Source organism: Euprymna scolopes, chromosome 11, assembly GCF_053919585.1.
Source record: "Euprymna scolopes isolate OS-2025 chromosome 11, ASM5391958v1, whole genome shotgun sequence".
Taxonomy (NCBI): Eukaryota; Metazoa; Mollusca; class Cephalopoda; order Sepiida; family Sepiolidae; genus Euprymna; species Euprymna scolopes.
The window spans coordinates 39,746,301-39,760,501 of record NC_136492.1 but is presented as its reverse complement, the minus strand read 5'-3'; the positions used below and the strand labels follow the sequence as shown (position 1 = coordinate 39,760,501).

Sequence of the window (14,201 nt, the reverse complement as noted above, 5' to 3'; positions counted from 1 at the left end):
GACATTAATGCAAACACTGACGAAGGATATTTAGCATGGATATGTATTACACTTAAAAATATTTTTGTAAGGAGTAAAAGCGATTAAAAATATTTTTGTAAGAAGTAAAAACGATTAAAAATATTTTTTAAGAAGTAAAAACGATTAAAAATATTTTTTAAGGAGTAAAAACAATTAAAAATATTTTTTGTAAGAAGTAAAAACGATTAAAAATATTTTTTGTAAGAAGTAAAAACGATTAAAAATATTTTTGTAAGAAGTAAAAACGATTAAAAATATTTGTTTTTGTAGGACAAAGTCAATATGAAAATAAATGTTTATGTTTCGTACATGTTTCCAAATTAGTGACTTCTTTCGATGACATCAGATTGTCTTACGCTAAATTCGTTCTTTTCATGGGTAAGCAACACTAGGTTGTCGAATTTAAACTTTGTCCAAAAATTAATAATAGTTTTTCTTTTCTAGCAGTGATAAATCATGATAAATGCGTCAATTTTCATTTTGTGCTGTTTTCCTCTGTTTAGATTCAAAGTGAAAGTTGGTTCCAACATTGATGATGATATCCGAAGATGTCAAATTGTCCGCGAGGAAATTGGAGCAGAAAACATTTTGGTATTTGAAAATATCTTTTTTTTATATATATATGTTTTCAGTTCAAATTTTTATATAAATTTTAGAAATAAACTGTTTTCAAATCTTCATATTAGTGTTGGAGCGATTAATCAAAATTAGAATTCGTAAAAATCGAAACTTTGGGGGGTATCAGCATAAGAAAAATTTGTGTTTATTTTTCGATGCGTAAACGATTCTTTTGTTTTTTGTTTGTCTTCGGTTGGTTTTTGTTTCAAAAACAATCTTCCATTGCTGGTATTTATCAATTTTATATTATGGGTTGATACAGGTGAATATTAGTTAGAATCATGTTAGTAATTTGTTAGTGAAACATTCATTGAAGAGACGTGGTATCATAACGAGGAATTTATTTACACTGAATAGAAACAAAGCAGTTTACTACTAAAAAGAGTGTAACTCAACGGTAGTAGGAGCTTGCAGTCAAGATTGACGGTGGCAGTTACTAAATCAAAGGGAGATAACTCGTGTTTACACAATATGTAACATCTCCGGGTTTTTTTTTTACTGAAAAATTATAGTATTTTTTATTTTTAAAGTTTTCTCATTTAGTCTCTGTATCGGGATGGACGTTTAATTGGTCTCCCTTTCTTTGTGGAGTTTGATATTATTTTGTTTTCTGAGCTTGTTTTTGATACGACTTGTTTTTGACTATTTTCTTGGTTAAATATTTTTTCATAGTCATGTCTGACTTTAAACTTTTGATTTTCTTTTGTTTTTAAAATATGACATCTGTTACGCCGTACATATTTTCCTTGGTCTGTTTTTATTAGATATGAACGAGGCTCTTTTAATTTTTTCACAATCTTACCTTTTAGGTTCCATTTTTCTTGTGAAAGAATACGGACAGTATCGTCTTTCTTTAGTTCTGGTAGTTCTTTGAACTTTTTATTTATTTCATGCTTTTTCATTGTTTTGTTGTGCATGATATTTGGAAGATTTGTCCTTAGCGTTCTTTTCATCAACTGTTGGGCTGGTGTTATGATTTAATTTGTTGTTAAGAGTTATCCCCCTTGGGATTGACAGTCATAATAAAAGCGCCCTCTGTTTCATTTTCCTGCTCGATCCTTTCAAGAGCGTACGTGTATTTTACAGTTAATAAAACCTTTCTAAAAGGCAATTCTTTACTTACTGATACTGTTCACTTCAATTTTATTAACTGTAAAAAAAAAAAAAATAATGGATCGAATCTTACGTCCCGACAGATTCGAGGTGGAACCTACATGCCCTAATTCCGAAAAATCCTATAGGCATTGGAAATTAACCCTCCAGAATTATATCCGCTCACATAATAACGGATTAATCGAAAACACTTCAGATAATTTCTTTGCCTTGATCAATTGTATTTCAGCCTCTGTTTTCGATTTAATAAGCGATAAAACCGACTACGATAGTGCATTAAGAACATTGGACGCCGCTTATTTAAAACCTGAAAATATTGTTTATAATAGATATCGATTGATGACGACGAAGCAACAAACAACACAAAATATAGATGCCTTCATACTACAATTGGAAATGCTTGCCAAAACATGTAACTTCGAAGCGGTTTCTGCTGAAGAAAACAAAAATCAATACATTCGGGAAGCTTTCATCGGCGGAATTTCTTCTTCGTCCATCCGACAACGACTGTTAGAAAAACCCATCCTGACTTTACAAGACACATATGCCACGGCCAGATCTCTTGAACAAGCAGAAAAGCATTCGATAAACTACGCAAATAACTTTACTGTAGCAGCTACAAATAATCCTTCGGGCTACAATCGTATAGCTGTGACTAAAGAAAATATGCATCCAAAAGGGGTTTGTTTTTTCTGTGGAAAATCACGTCATCCTCGATATTTATGTCCTGCACGAAACGCCGAATGTAAAAAATGCAAAATAAATGGTCATTGGGCTAAAGTGTGTAAATCTTCTATTTCTAACACTCATACTGCTGTTCTTTATGACGACTCTGACTACCCCTCACCTTCTCTATCCTGACTAGGAACTAACTCCAAAGATGTCACATTCACTCAATGCCAAATTAACGGACACTTCGTGAACGCTATGGTGGACTCCGGCAGTGTAAAAACATTCATTTATGAAAATACTGCTAAAAAACTTAAACTCTTCACAATACCTAAAAACAAAACTATAGCTCTGGCTGCTTCCGATCAACATGCTAAAATAACTGGCGAAGCTGTCGTGGATTTAATACTGAAAGATAAAACCCATTCTGGAATAACAATTGAAATCATTGAAAACCTTTTCATTGATTTAATAATCGGAAAAGATATTTTAAAAAAATATAAAAAAGTAACACTTAAATTCGACGGTCCTAGAGACAAACTTATAATTGGAGCTATAAACACGAATAATTTTTTTCCTACCATAAACGTTCCACCCCCTCCTCTCTTTTCTAATCTTTCTCCTCATACTACTCCTATTGCGACAAAATCCCGACGTTACACTTTTGCCGCCAACAAATTCATAAAAGAAGAGACTGCTAGAATGTTGAAAGAAGGCATAATTGAACCTTCGATATCTCCGTGGCGAGCGCAAGTTCTTGTAACTTCGAATGAGAATCATAAGAAAAGAATGGTAGTCGACTACAGCGATACCATCAATAGATTCACGGAACTAGACGCTTACCCAATGCCTAATATCAATAAGATGGTAGACGACATCGCTCAATATAACATCTTCTCTACTCTCGACCTAAAATCTGCTTATCACCAAATACCTATAAATCATGCTGATCGTAAATTCACTGCGTTTGAAGTAAGTGGCAAACTTTTTCAATTTACTCGTCTTCCTTTTGGCGTCACCAATGGAGTAAGTGCTTTCCAGAGGAGCATAGACTATATTATAGAAAAAGAAAATCTAACCGATACCTTTGTGTATGTTGATAACGTAACTATATGTGGGAAAAATCAAGAAGAACACGATTACAATCTTCAAAAATTCTACAAAATTGCTAAACAATATAACATCACTTTAAATGAAAATAAAAGCATAATTTCTTCTAGTTCTATTACTCTACTCGGCTACACCATAGAAAATAATCAAATAGCTCCCGATTATCAAAGACTAAAACCATTACTCGAAATGCCACCTCCGCTGAATCTTAAATCTCAAAAAAGAATAGTTGGAATGTTTTCCTATTACTGCAAATTCATTAAAAAAAATTCTGATAAAATTTTATTACTAAATCAAAACAAAGAATTTCCACTACCTCCATCTGTATTAAAATCTTTTCAAACATTGAAAAATGATCTAAAAGACGCCACTTTAATAACGGTAGATCCAAATAAAGAATTTGAAGTAGAAACGGACGCTAGTAACTATTGCATTGCTGCAACACTAAATCAAGAAGGTCGTCCTATTGCATTTTTTTCAAGAACTCTCAATACTAACGAAATTAAGCACCATGCAGTAGAAAAAGAGGCAGCCGCTATTGTAGAAGCTCTCCGTAAGTGGCGACATTTTCTACTCGGCAGGCACTTTAAAGTCATCACAGATCAGAAGAGCATCAGCTTCATATTCGACAATAAAAGAAAATCAAAAATTAAGAATGACAAAATATGTCGTTGGCGTATAGAATTATCCCAATACAATTTCACTATAGTTTATCGACCTGGACCTGAAAATATTGCTGCTGACACATTCTCTCGCATCTCTGCTCTTACTTACAATCTACAAGATCTTCGTGATTTACATAAACAATTATGTCATCCTGGTGTTTCAAGATTAAGCCATTTTATAAGAACGAGGAACCTCCCTTTTACTTTGGATCAAATTAAGAATATTACTGACTCTTGCTCATCCTGTCAATTACTGAAACCCAAATTCGCCAATACCAATGGAGGGACTCTCATTCAAGCCATATTACCTTTTCAACGATTAAATCTTGATTTTAAAGGCCCTCTACCTACTTCTATACATGGCAACAAATATCTACTTACTCTAATTGATGAGTATTCCCGTTTTCCTTTCGCTTTTCCTTGCAGAGATATGACAAGCAAAACCATTATCCACTGTCTAAACAAACTCTTTTCAATTTTTGGTTTGCCTGACATGATACATACTGACCGTGCTTCTGATTTCTTAGCAAGAGAAATAAAGGATTTTTTACACAAAAAAGGAATTGCTACTTCTAAAACAAGTAGATATCATCCTGAAGGTAATGGACAGATTGAAAAACTCAACGGTACCTTATGGAAGGCCATTCAAACAACATTACATTCTAATCAAATGAAACTACCTTATTGGGAAGACATACTACCGGACGCACTTCATTCAATTAGATCATTACTTTGTACTGCCACTAATATGACTCCCCATGATAGACTGTTTAAATATAGTCGTAAATCTGCTTCCGGAATTTCAATTCCTTCTTGGGTTAAACCAGGCCCAATATATATTAGAAACCACACTAAAACAAGTAAACATGACCCTCCTGTAACGCCTGCCACCCTAATAGATGTCAACCCCCACTACGCTTATGTTCAACTACCTTCTGGTACTGAAACCACTGTCAACGTTCGAGACTTAGCTCCAAACTCATCAAATGAAGAAAACTCTAATAATAATCCTACTACTTCAGAGACTTTATTTGAACCTTCTACTAATGAAAACATTGGTCATGAGGAAGACAAAAATCAATCGTCTGATCTTGAAGAAAATCAGATTTCACTAAAAAATAATACTGAAAATCAGCATTCCTGCCAATCTGTGCGGAGGTCGTCCCGAGTTCGACAATTCCCTAGTAAATATAAGGATTTTGTGACTAAATACTGAAAAAAAACTGCAGTTTGGGTTCATATGTTATTTGTAAATAAAATGATTCTTATGTGATTGTAAAAAAAAAAAAAAAAAAAAAAAAAAAAAAAAAATTTGTCTATAATTAATTACCCCTTACTTGAATACTTTAGGACGGGGAAAATGTTATGATTTAATTTGTTGTTAAGAGTTATCCCCCTTGGGATTGACAGTCATAATAAAAGCGCCCTCTGTTTCATTTTCCCGCTCGATCCTTTCAAGAGCGTACGTGTATTTTACAGTTAATAAAACCTTTCTAAAAGGCAATTCTTTACTTACTGATACTATTCACTTCAGCTGGTGACGGGGTTTTATCTTTTAATGGTGAAGTTCGTAACGCTAACATTGCTAGGTATGGGTCTTGTCTACTTTCAGACGATTTCTTTAATGTTCTTTTAATTGTTTGAATGTTTCTTTCTGCTAATCCATTCGATTGTGGATAGTTCGGACTTGTCGTGATATGCCTGAAATCCCAATCTTTAGCAAATTGTCTAAATTCTGATGATCGGTACTCGGGTCGATCGTTACTAATCACTATTTGTGGAATGCCAAATTTTGCGAAGGTGTTCTTTATTTTATTGATCCACCGTACTTGGTTTGCAGTCATCAAGTTTGTGGATATCAAAATATCTAGTCGTGTAGTCTATTATCACTACATATGCTTTACTATATAAGTAAAATACATCTGTCGCAACTTTGGTCCATGGTGTTACGGGTATTTCATGGTGTATCAGTGATTCTGACGGTTGTCGGTTTCTGTGATCTAGACAATGTGTGCATGTGCTAACCATTTCTTTTATTTGATTGTTTATGTTAGGCCAATATACGACCTCTTTTGCTCTTGCAATGCACTTTTCTATGCCTAAATGTCCAGTATGGATTTTTTGTAGGACTTCCTTAGGGAGGTTGGGACCACTATTCGTGTACCTTTCAATACTAGTCCTTTCACGACCGATCGCGGACTGGCATATATGGTGCTATTGTGGGTGGCACGTCCTTATTTTCTGGCCAAGTTGATGTCGCATATTTAATGAACATTTTTAGTGTTGGGTCTTTCCCAGTCTCCTCACGATATATGTTGAGTTTTGGTCGCTCATTTGGGTATTATTTTATAATAGCATGGATATATTTGTCCATTTCTGTATCCGATATTTCTTGTTTGCTGTCTGATATATATGCACGTGATAATGCATCAGCAATTACGGATTCTCGCCCTGGAATGTAAGAATATTTGTATTCTTGGAGGCTTTTTGTAACGGATTTTTTTAAAATTTGCCTTAATGGTTTGTGATCATTTTCTATGAGAAATTTTCTTCCATAGATAAATTGATGGAATTTGTTGCAGGCGAACATTATGCTGAGTGTTTTCAATTCTAACGGGTAGTAATTTTGTTCTGCTGGAGTTGTCGATCGTGACGCGTATGACACGGGTAACCATTTTTCATCATGTTTCTGTTGTAACACTGCACCCAATCCATGTTTGCTGGCATCGGTGGTGATTTTAATTTCTTTGCTGGGATCATAAACTTTTTAAACTGGTAGACTAGTTATTTTCCGTTTTAGTTTTTCTATAGCCTCTATTTGAGGTTTGTCAAACGACCACAGCGTATCGTTATGTAGCAGTACTCTTAACGGTGTAGTTACCTCTGAGTACTCTGGTATGAACTTGCACAGGTAGTTGGTCATTACCCAAAATCGTTGGATATCTTTTTTATTTTCGGGTAGAGGCATGTGTGTTATTGCCTTTATTTTAGAAGAGTCTGGTTTTATTCCTTCATCAATGATCAAATGACCTAAATATATTATTATGTCGTCCTGTGAGTTTTTCGTTCCAGGTATGACTTCTATTATTTTTGCAACTTGTGCTTTAAAAATTCAGAGGCACTATGTATTCTATATGGCAGACGTGTGAACGAGGAACGACCAAATGGCAAATTAAATGTTAATAGCTTAGAGCTTTCTTCATCAACGGGTATTTGCCAATATCCATTTGATGCGTCTAATTTCGTGAAATATTTTGGATTTTCCATTTCTGCAAATATTTCTTCGACGGTGGGTAATTTGTAGTGTTCTCTTTTTATGGCCTTATTAAGGTCTCTAGGTCCAAACATAGTCTTAATTTTCCGTTCGGTTTCTCCACTATTACAAGAGAATTTACCCAATCTGTCGGGTCTTCAACGGGTTCTATTATTCCCATTTTTGTCATTTTTTCTAACTCCTTTTTTTTAATTTTGGTTTTATCCCAAACGGTATGTTCCTTGGACGATTCATGATGGGTTTTATGTCCAGGTTTATGGTTATATGAAAATGGTAATTTTCCGATGTCACCAAAGCAATCTTTATATTTTTCTTTTAATGTTTCTATGTCCGTCTTGTTTATTTCATACGTTCTTTTCATCAGTCCTAGCTCTTCCGCTGTTTCTGCGCCAATTACTGCGTTTGCATTTGTATTCGCCACAATGAAATGCGAACTTATTTTTATATTTTTATTTTGTAATTGTATAACACAGCTTCCTATCGTGGGAATTTGCGTACAGTTGTAGGCGGTTAATTTTATAGATGTTTTCTTTAATTCTGGCTTTGGTTCAATAGGTTTATATATTTTCGCTGGTAATACGTTTACTTCAGCACCTGTATCGATTTTGAAGTTGATATTTCGTTGTCTCCAATCTTTACTTTCCATTTGTCAGTTTGTAGTGCGTCTACATTATTTTTTTCAATATGGCGTCGATGTTAAAATGGTTTTACTCCACGTGGTCTGAATTGTATGAATGTCCGACATTGTATAATTTTTTCTTTTTCGTTCGACACATTCGAGCGAAATGTCCTTTTTTACCGCAATTTGTGCAGTTTTTATTGTATGCTGGACAGTTTCCTTTCTGATGTGACCCAGCGCAGTAGGTCCATTATTGTGTTTTGGCGGGCTTTTTGTCTTCACGTTTGAACATAACGTTGGAAGACAGCTTGTTTTTCTTTGGATTGCGAATTGTTGAAATGGTTTCTGTTTCGCATGTAGCCATTATCTTGGAGTGTCTCTTCGTTTCTTCAGCACTCAGGCCTGCTTGTATCGCCTTCTGTAAATCCAGTGAAGGTTCTCTGAGCATTCTTTCTCTCAACATGTCGTTAACGCCACAAATTAGAATGTCTTTTATTAATCTTTCAGTTAGGTCACCGAATTCACATTTGTTTGCCTTTTGTCGTAATTCCGTGACGTACTCATCAAATCTCTCTGTTTCTTTCTGTTTGCACGTGAGAAATTGATATGTGAGAAACGTCAGGTTTTTTCTTGGTTGGCAGTGCGCGTCAAATTTTTCTATTACTTTTTTCAAGTTTAGCTTCTCGTCGTCATTTTCAAAATTGAACGTATAATATATTTTCCTTCTATCGTTTCTTATATATTGAAGTTTTCACCTTCTCCGGTTTCTTGTTCGACTCTGTAGCTTGCAGGAACAATTGAAATTGTTTTTTCCAAGTTTCCCATTCCTGTTCGAGATTATCCGAAGAAAAATTTAATTCTTTTGGATGTGGTAAAAATTCCATTTTTTTTTTTTCGAGAAGATATTGATATACGGCTGTGAGTGTTGACAGTTCTATATTTTATCCTGACACTATTTTATATTATGGATTGATACATGTGAATATTAGTCAGAATCTTGTTAGTAATTTGTTAGTGAAACCTTCATTGAAGAAACGAAACGAGGAATTTATTTACACTGAATAGAAACAAAGCAGTTTACTACTAAAAAGAGTGTCACTCAACGGTAGGTTGCAGTCAAGAGTGACGGTGGCATACTAAGTCAAAGGGAGATAACTCGTGTTTACTCCATATGTAACAATCAATGTAAAACTATCAATAAAAATAAAAATTATATATATATATATATATATATATATATATATATATATATATATATATATATATATATATATATGTATACGTTAAGATTTTGTTCCTTAGAAGCGCTGGTTGAGTTTGAATTAAATAAGATACTATTATATATGTTTGAAGCCAGACCCAACGCATTGTTACAAAATAAACAGATGTTTATTTTGTTTATTAAAATCCATAAATATATTTCGACGGAAACCAAATGCACCGTTCTGAGACTTTAAAAACTAACGTAGAAACAACAAACGGCTAATTCTTTGCTCGAAGAACATGGCCGTCCCCTCCCCCCCCCCCCCAAAAAAAAAAACACATACTGAAGATGACGGTTACGTCGAGATATATTTATGGACTTTAACATAAATTTCTAACAAAATAAACATCTGTTTATTTTGTAACAATGCGTTGGGTCTGGCTTCAAACGTATTTAATATGTATCTTATTTGATTCAAACTCAACCAGCGCTGTTGAAATTTTAATAAAGATATAATTTTTATTTATTTTTTATATATACACATATTAAACATCTCGAGGGAAAGGAACGCACTCTTTGACCGGCCTTTGCAGGTCACTTCCATCATTATCATCGTTATAATTCCCTTCCAGCAGTCTACTACTCTCCTACCATCTGGAGAGCGAGAGGGGGAAAGAATGGGCCTTTATCCATCTTCATTAGTTCAAAGATTACCTGCCTGCGAGGTGGAGGTTTTATTTCAAAGCGATTTGACGGTAAATTCGTCACGGGTTTTTTTCTTTCTCCTTTAGAAAAAGACTTACTAAAGTTTCATTGTAATTTTGTTCCAGTTATTAAAAAGCAACAAGGTTTTATCTACTGGAAAATTAGTCCCAGTTATTAAAAAGCAAACGGTGTTATCGACTGGGAAATTAGTCTCTAAAGGATTAACAGAAGAAACTAGCCAACAGCTTTGAGGATTTCCTTTCTGTAAAGAACAGAAATTAATTTCGCCGTTAAGTCGAGCAGATTATCGGCGCATGTAACGTCCAGGAAAGATTGTTCCTTCACAAAAAAATATTCTATTAATACCAGAATTTATCCCGTGAATTATTTTATTTGTACACATAAAGCCTACCGAAGCGGCGTTAGTTTTCGTTTCTTTCCTTTGAATTTAAAGCTATCTGAGCGTACACAAAGGAAAATATTTTACCTCTTTCTCCATTTAAGGTCAAAGAGACTTTATTTGTTTGTGATTCCTCTTGTAGAAAGACTGAACATTTTGTTAAAAGAAGAACTGATTTTAAACAAGGACTCAAAACAACTGTTTTCTGTTTTTTATATGTTCTTTTTTTTTTCAGCCTTTCTTACAAGTAAGAATTGTCATCTTTTTTGTATTATTTTTTATTTATTTTAAATGTTTCTTAAGAGGGTTTGTAACCCCAGCTTTGGGAAATAAAAGCAATTGATAACTTTTTGTTTTAATAAATTTGGATCATTTTAAACACATTCGGGTCTGTATTTCTTTTGCTCATTTCTAATTTCCCATTTCCAACAACTTTGCTTTAAATGCTTCCCCCCTCTTTTTTCCTTTCATTTTTGTTAACAGCAAAACGGATTTTTGGAACGAACCCAAAATTCCGTTAGCGCTTCTAAGGAAGAAAATCTTAATGTGAATCTCGCGTAACCAAACGCAGACTTAGAAAAATCTACCGTAGAAACAACAAACTGCTAATTCTTTGCTCCAACAACAACACGAAAAAACAAACGACATACGGTTTCCGTCGAAATATATTTATGGACTTTAACATAAATTTCATAAATATATTTATGGACTAACATAAATTTCATAAATATATTTATGGACTAACATAAATTTCATAAATATATTTATGGACTTTAACATAAATTTCTAACAAAATAAACATCTGTTTATTTTGTAACAATGCGTTGGGTCTGTTGCGGACCAGGATATAAATACCCTAACTCGCTACAAGAAAAAATAATGAAACGAATTGAATGAAAGAAACAAAGAACTCAAATGCTGGAATAAAATAAACATGTCGTTTATTTTCTGTGAATGAAAGTCTTCGGTGTGCACGTGTTCATTCAGCCGTTGACGACTACGCGCGTGGAAGGAAAGGGAATGCAATAGAGAAACGCGAAGTGGCAAGCCGGCCTGTAGAAAGAGAGGGTTAAGCTCAGAAGAGCGTCGCGTACATGTCTGTTTTGATGGACCAAAGGCGAAGGGGAGATAGAGTGACGTTAGAGCACGCGGTCGGTTCGTCGACTAAGCAGCTCAAACGCTGGTCCGGACAAAAAAGGGGAGTTAACAGGTTTTGTTGACTTTTGTACTGGAGTTAGTGTTCTGGGTGCGCATGTCTGGTTTTCACTTAAAAGGAAGTGACGTCACAGCTCGGGTGTGTGTGTGTGCATGAATGTAAGTGTGTGTATGAGGCTGTGTATATGCGTGTGTGTGTGTGCATACGTACGTGCGTGCGTACATGTGGGTGTGTATATGTGAGGGAAAACATGTTCGAACAGGTCTGGCTTCAAACGGATATAATACGTATCTTATCTAATTCAAACTCAACCAGCGCTTCTAAAAGAACAAAATCTTAACGTGATTTGTACAGTTGCAAAAACGCATGCATATATTGTAGGGAAACGTGCGACTTACCTAATTAGCACGTGTGCATAATTCAACGAGTCGGTCGTGGAATGAAATGAATGAAGAAGAAAGAAACAAAAATGGCTGCCTTATCTCTTTATATGCCTGTAATGCGACCACCCGATATGCAAATGAGATGCTCCTGGTTGGAGATAAAAGAGGGTTGATTTTGTAGAGGGATGTTCATTTCGAAGTTGGATTTCGAAGAAATAAGTTGAATTAGCAGAAGTTCGTTGGGAGTTGAGAGAAGGTGCGTTACGTATACAGAAGTTTGGAAGTTTGGACAAAAGTGTTAACCTTACCCAGGAAATTATTGGTGTGACGGGCGGAAGAAATAACACTCAAGTTATTGAATGGGTTTTTAGGGTAATTCGAAAAATAATATAGTAAAATAACTCTACAGCTTTAGAGACTTTCTAAAAGTCGAACTTTGAATCGGTATTTGAATCGGAATCATGAATTTAGAACAGAATCAGTAATTATATCGGAATCAAGAATTTAATACAGAATTGATAATTGTATGAGATTCAGAAATTTAGAATAGAATCGGTAATTGTATCGGAATCAGGAATTTAGAACAGAATATAGGTGTCGAAATTTTATTGGAATCACCCCATCAGCATTGATTACATTCCAGTCCTAGTCAGAACTATCAGGATTTATTGATTGAAAAATACAAATCGAAAATGGTCTGAAGATTGCCTTCAGTGAGATACCGATTTCATCACAAGTTTTGGATTATCCATCATGTTCAATCAGTAATACATGTTCAATCAGTAACACATGCTTTGATAAAAAAAACAAAAACAAAAAAAAACAGCGTTACAATGCATCCAGGAATTTCTGTTAGAGGTTTTATCGATCTATTTGTCGCACCGCCCGTCCGTCTTAACCGATTATTTCAGGCTATCTAACTTTCTTTTTTTTTTTGCACTGTATCGTTGTATAATGATTAAAAATTGGTTAAAATGCACAAATTTAAAGTTATTTATTTAGAAAGCGAAATATTGATTCTCCTATAAATGAGACACTAGATACATTAGGTGTGTCAGAAATTTCGTTAAAAATAGTGAATGATTCCACCCCATCTTTCCAAGCTTTTAACTCCTCGAAAAATGTAATTCAAGCCCTAATTTTTTTTTTTCAATTAAAGGAGCAAGGACCAAGGACCAAGGTTTCATTTAAAAAAATAAAAAAACTGTTTTTTTTAAAGGTTTTAAACTTCGGACTTTACAGGTAAAGTTCTAAAAAACACTACTTTTTTGTTTTAAATTTGAATATATTATTTATTGACCTTTTCTCTTCAATTTGTGATATATAAGACTTTGGTGAGTAAATTAATTATTTACTTTTTAATAGACATTTCAAAATGGGAGGCGTGAATTATTCGACCCCCTGTCTTTCCAAGCTTATAACTACTCGAAAAATGTAATTCAAGCCCTAATTTTTTTTCAATTAAAGGAGCAAGGACCAAGGTTTCATTAAAAAAAAAACAACGTGGTTTAAAAAAAATGTTTTAAACTTCGAACTTTACAGGTAGATTTCTAAAAAACACTACTTTTTTGTTTTAAATTTGAATATATTATTTATTGACCTTTTCTCTTCAATTTGTGATATATAAGACTTTGGTGAGTAAATTAATTATTTACTTTTTAATAGACACTTGAAAATGGGGGGGGGGCGTGAATTAAAAAAAACGTTTGTCTAAAATATTATATTCGGTTTATTGGAAAGAACATTAAATTTCACATTGACTCTGAAAATATCGTAAAAATAGAATCAATAGAAAAATTTTGATAGATTTTTTAAGTTTAAAAATTGAAAAATATTGAGTTCGGAAAATTCATTACTGTTTTTTTTTAAATAAAAAATAATATTTCTATTACTTTTAAAACAACTTTAATAGTTTATTTTGGAAGTATAATCCATAAAGAAAATAAACAACCCACTTTTAAAAGAGAAATTACAAGATTTTTATATTTTATTCACAGTTTTGTGTTAGGGGTGTCAAAAATTCCTGCAAAAATTCTGATACACCTATAGATACATGTGATATATTTTAGAAATTAAGAGGCAATACATTCAAGATAAAATTTACCCTTTATGGTAAAGAGAAAAGCAGTTCGGAGAAAAAGTTACATTGAACTTTTGTTTGACAATACCTTAATGACAAGACTCGTATATATAAGTTCATAAGTTCATACATCATCAAACAATTTTCACAAGAATTTTGAACATGGTTTCAACAACTCTTGGAG

General features: G+C 33.7%; 1 protein-coding gene across 2 annotated transcripts in view; it reads left to right on the top strand.

Moving 5' to 3' along the window:
• The window catches only part of LOC145287842 (mitochondrial enolase superfamily member 1-like), a 400,234-nt gene that overhangs the window by 278,889 nt on the left and 107,144 nt on the right, over positions 1-14,201 (top strand). For both annotated transcript variants that reach the window (XM_080135718.1, XM_080135717.1), the window contains exon 11: positions 525-612. In XM_080135718.1, coding sequence (XP_079991844.1) covers positions 525-612 — 88 coding nt within the window. The remainder of the gene's footprint in view (positions 1-524; positions 613-14,201) is intronic.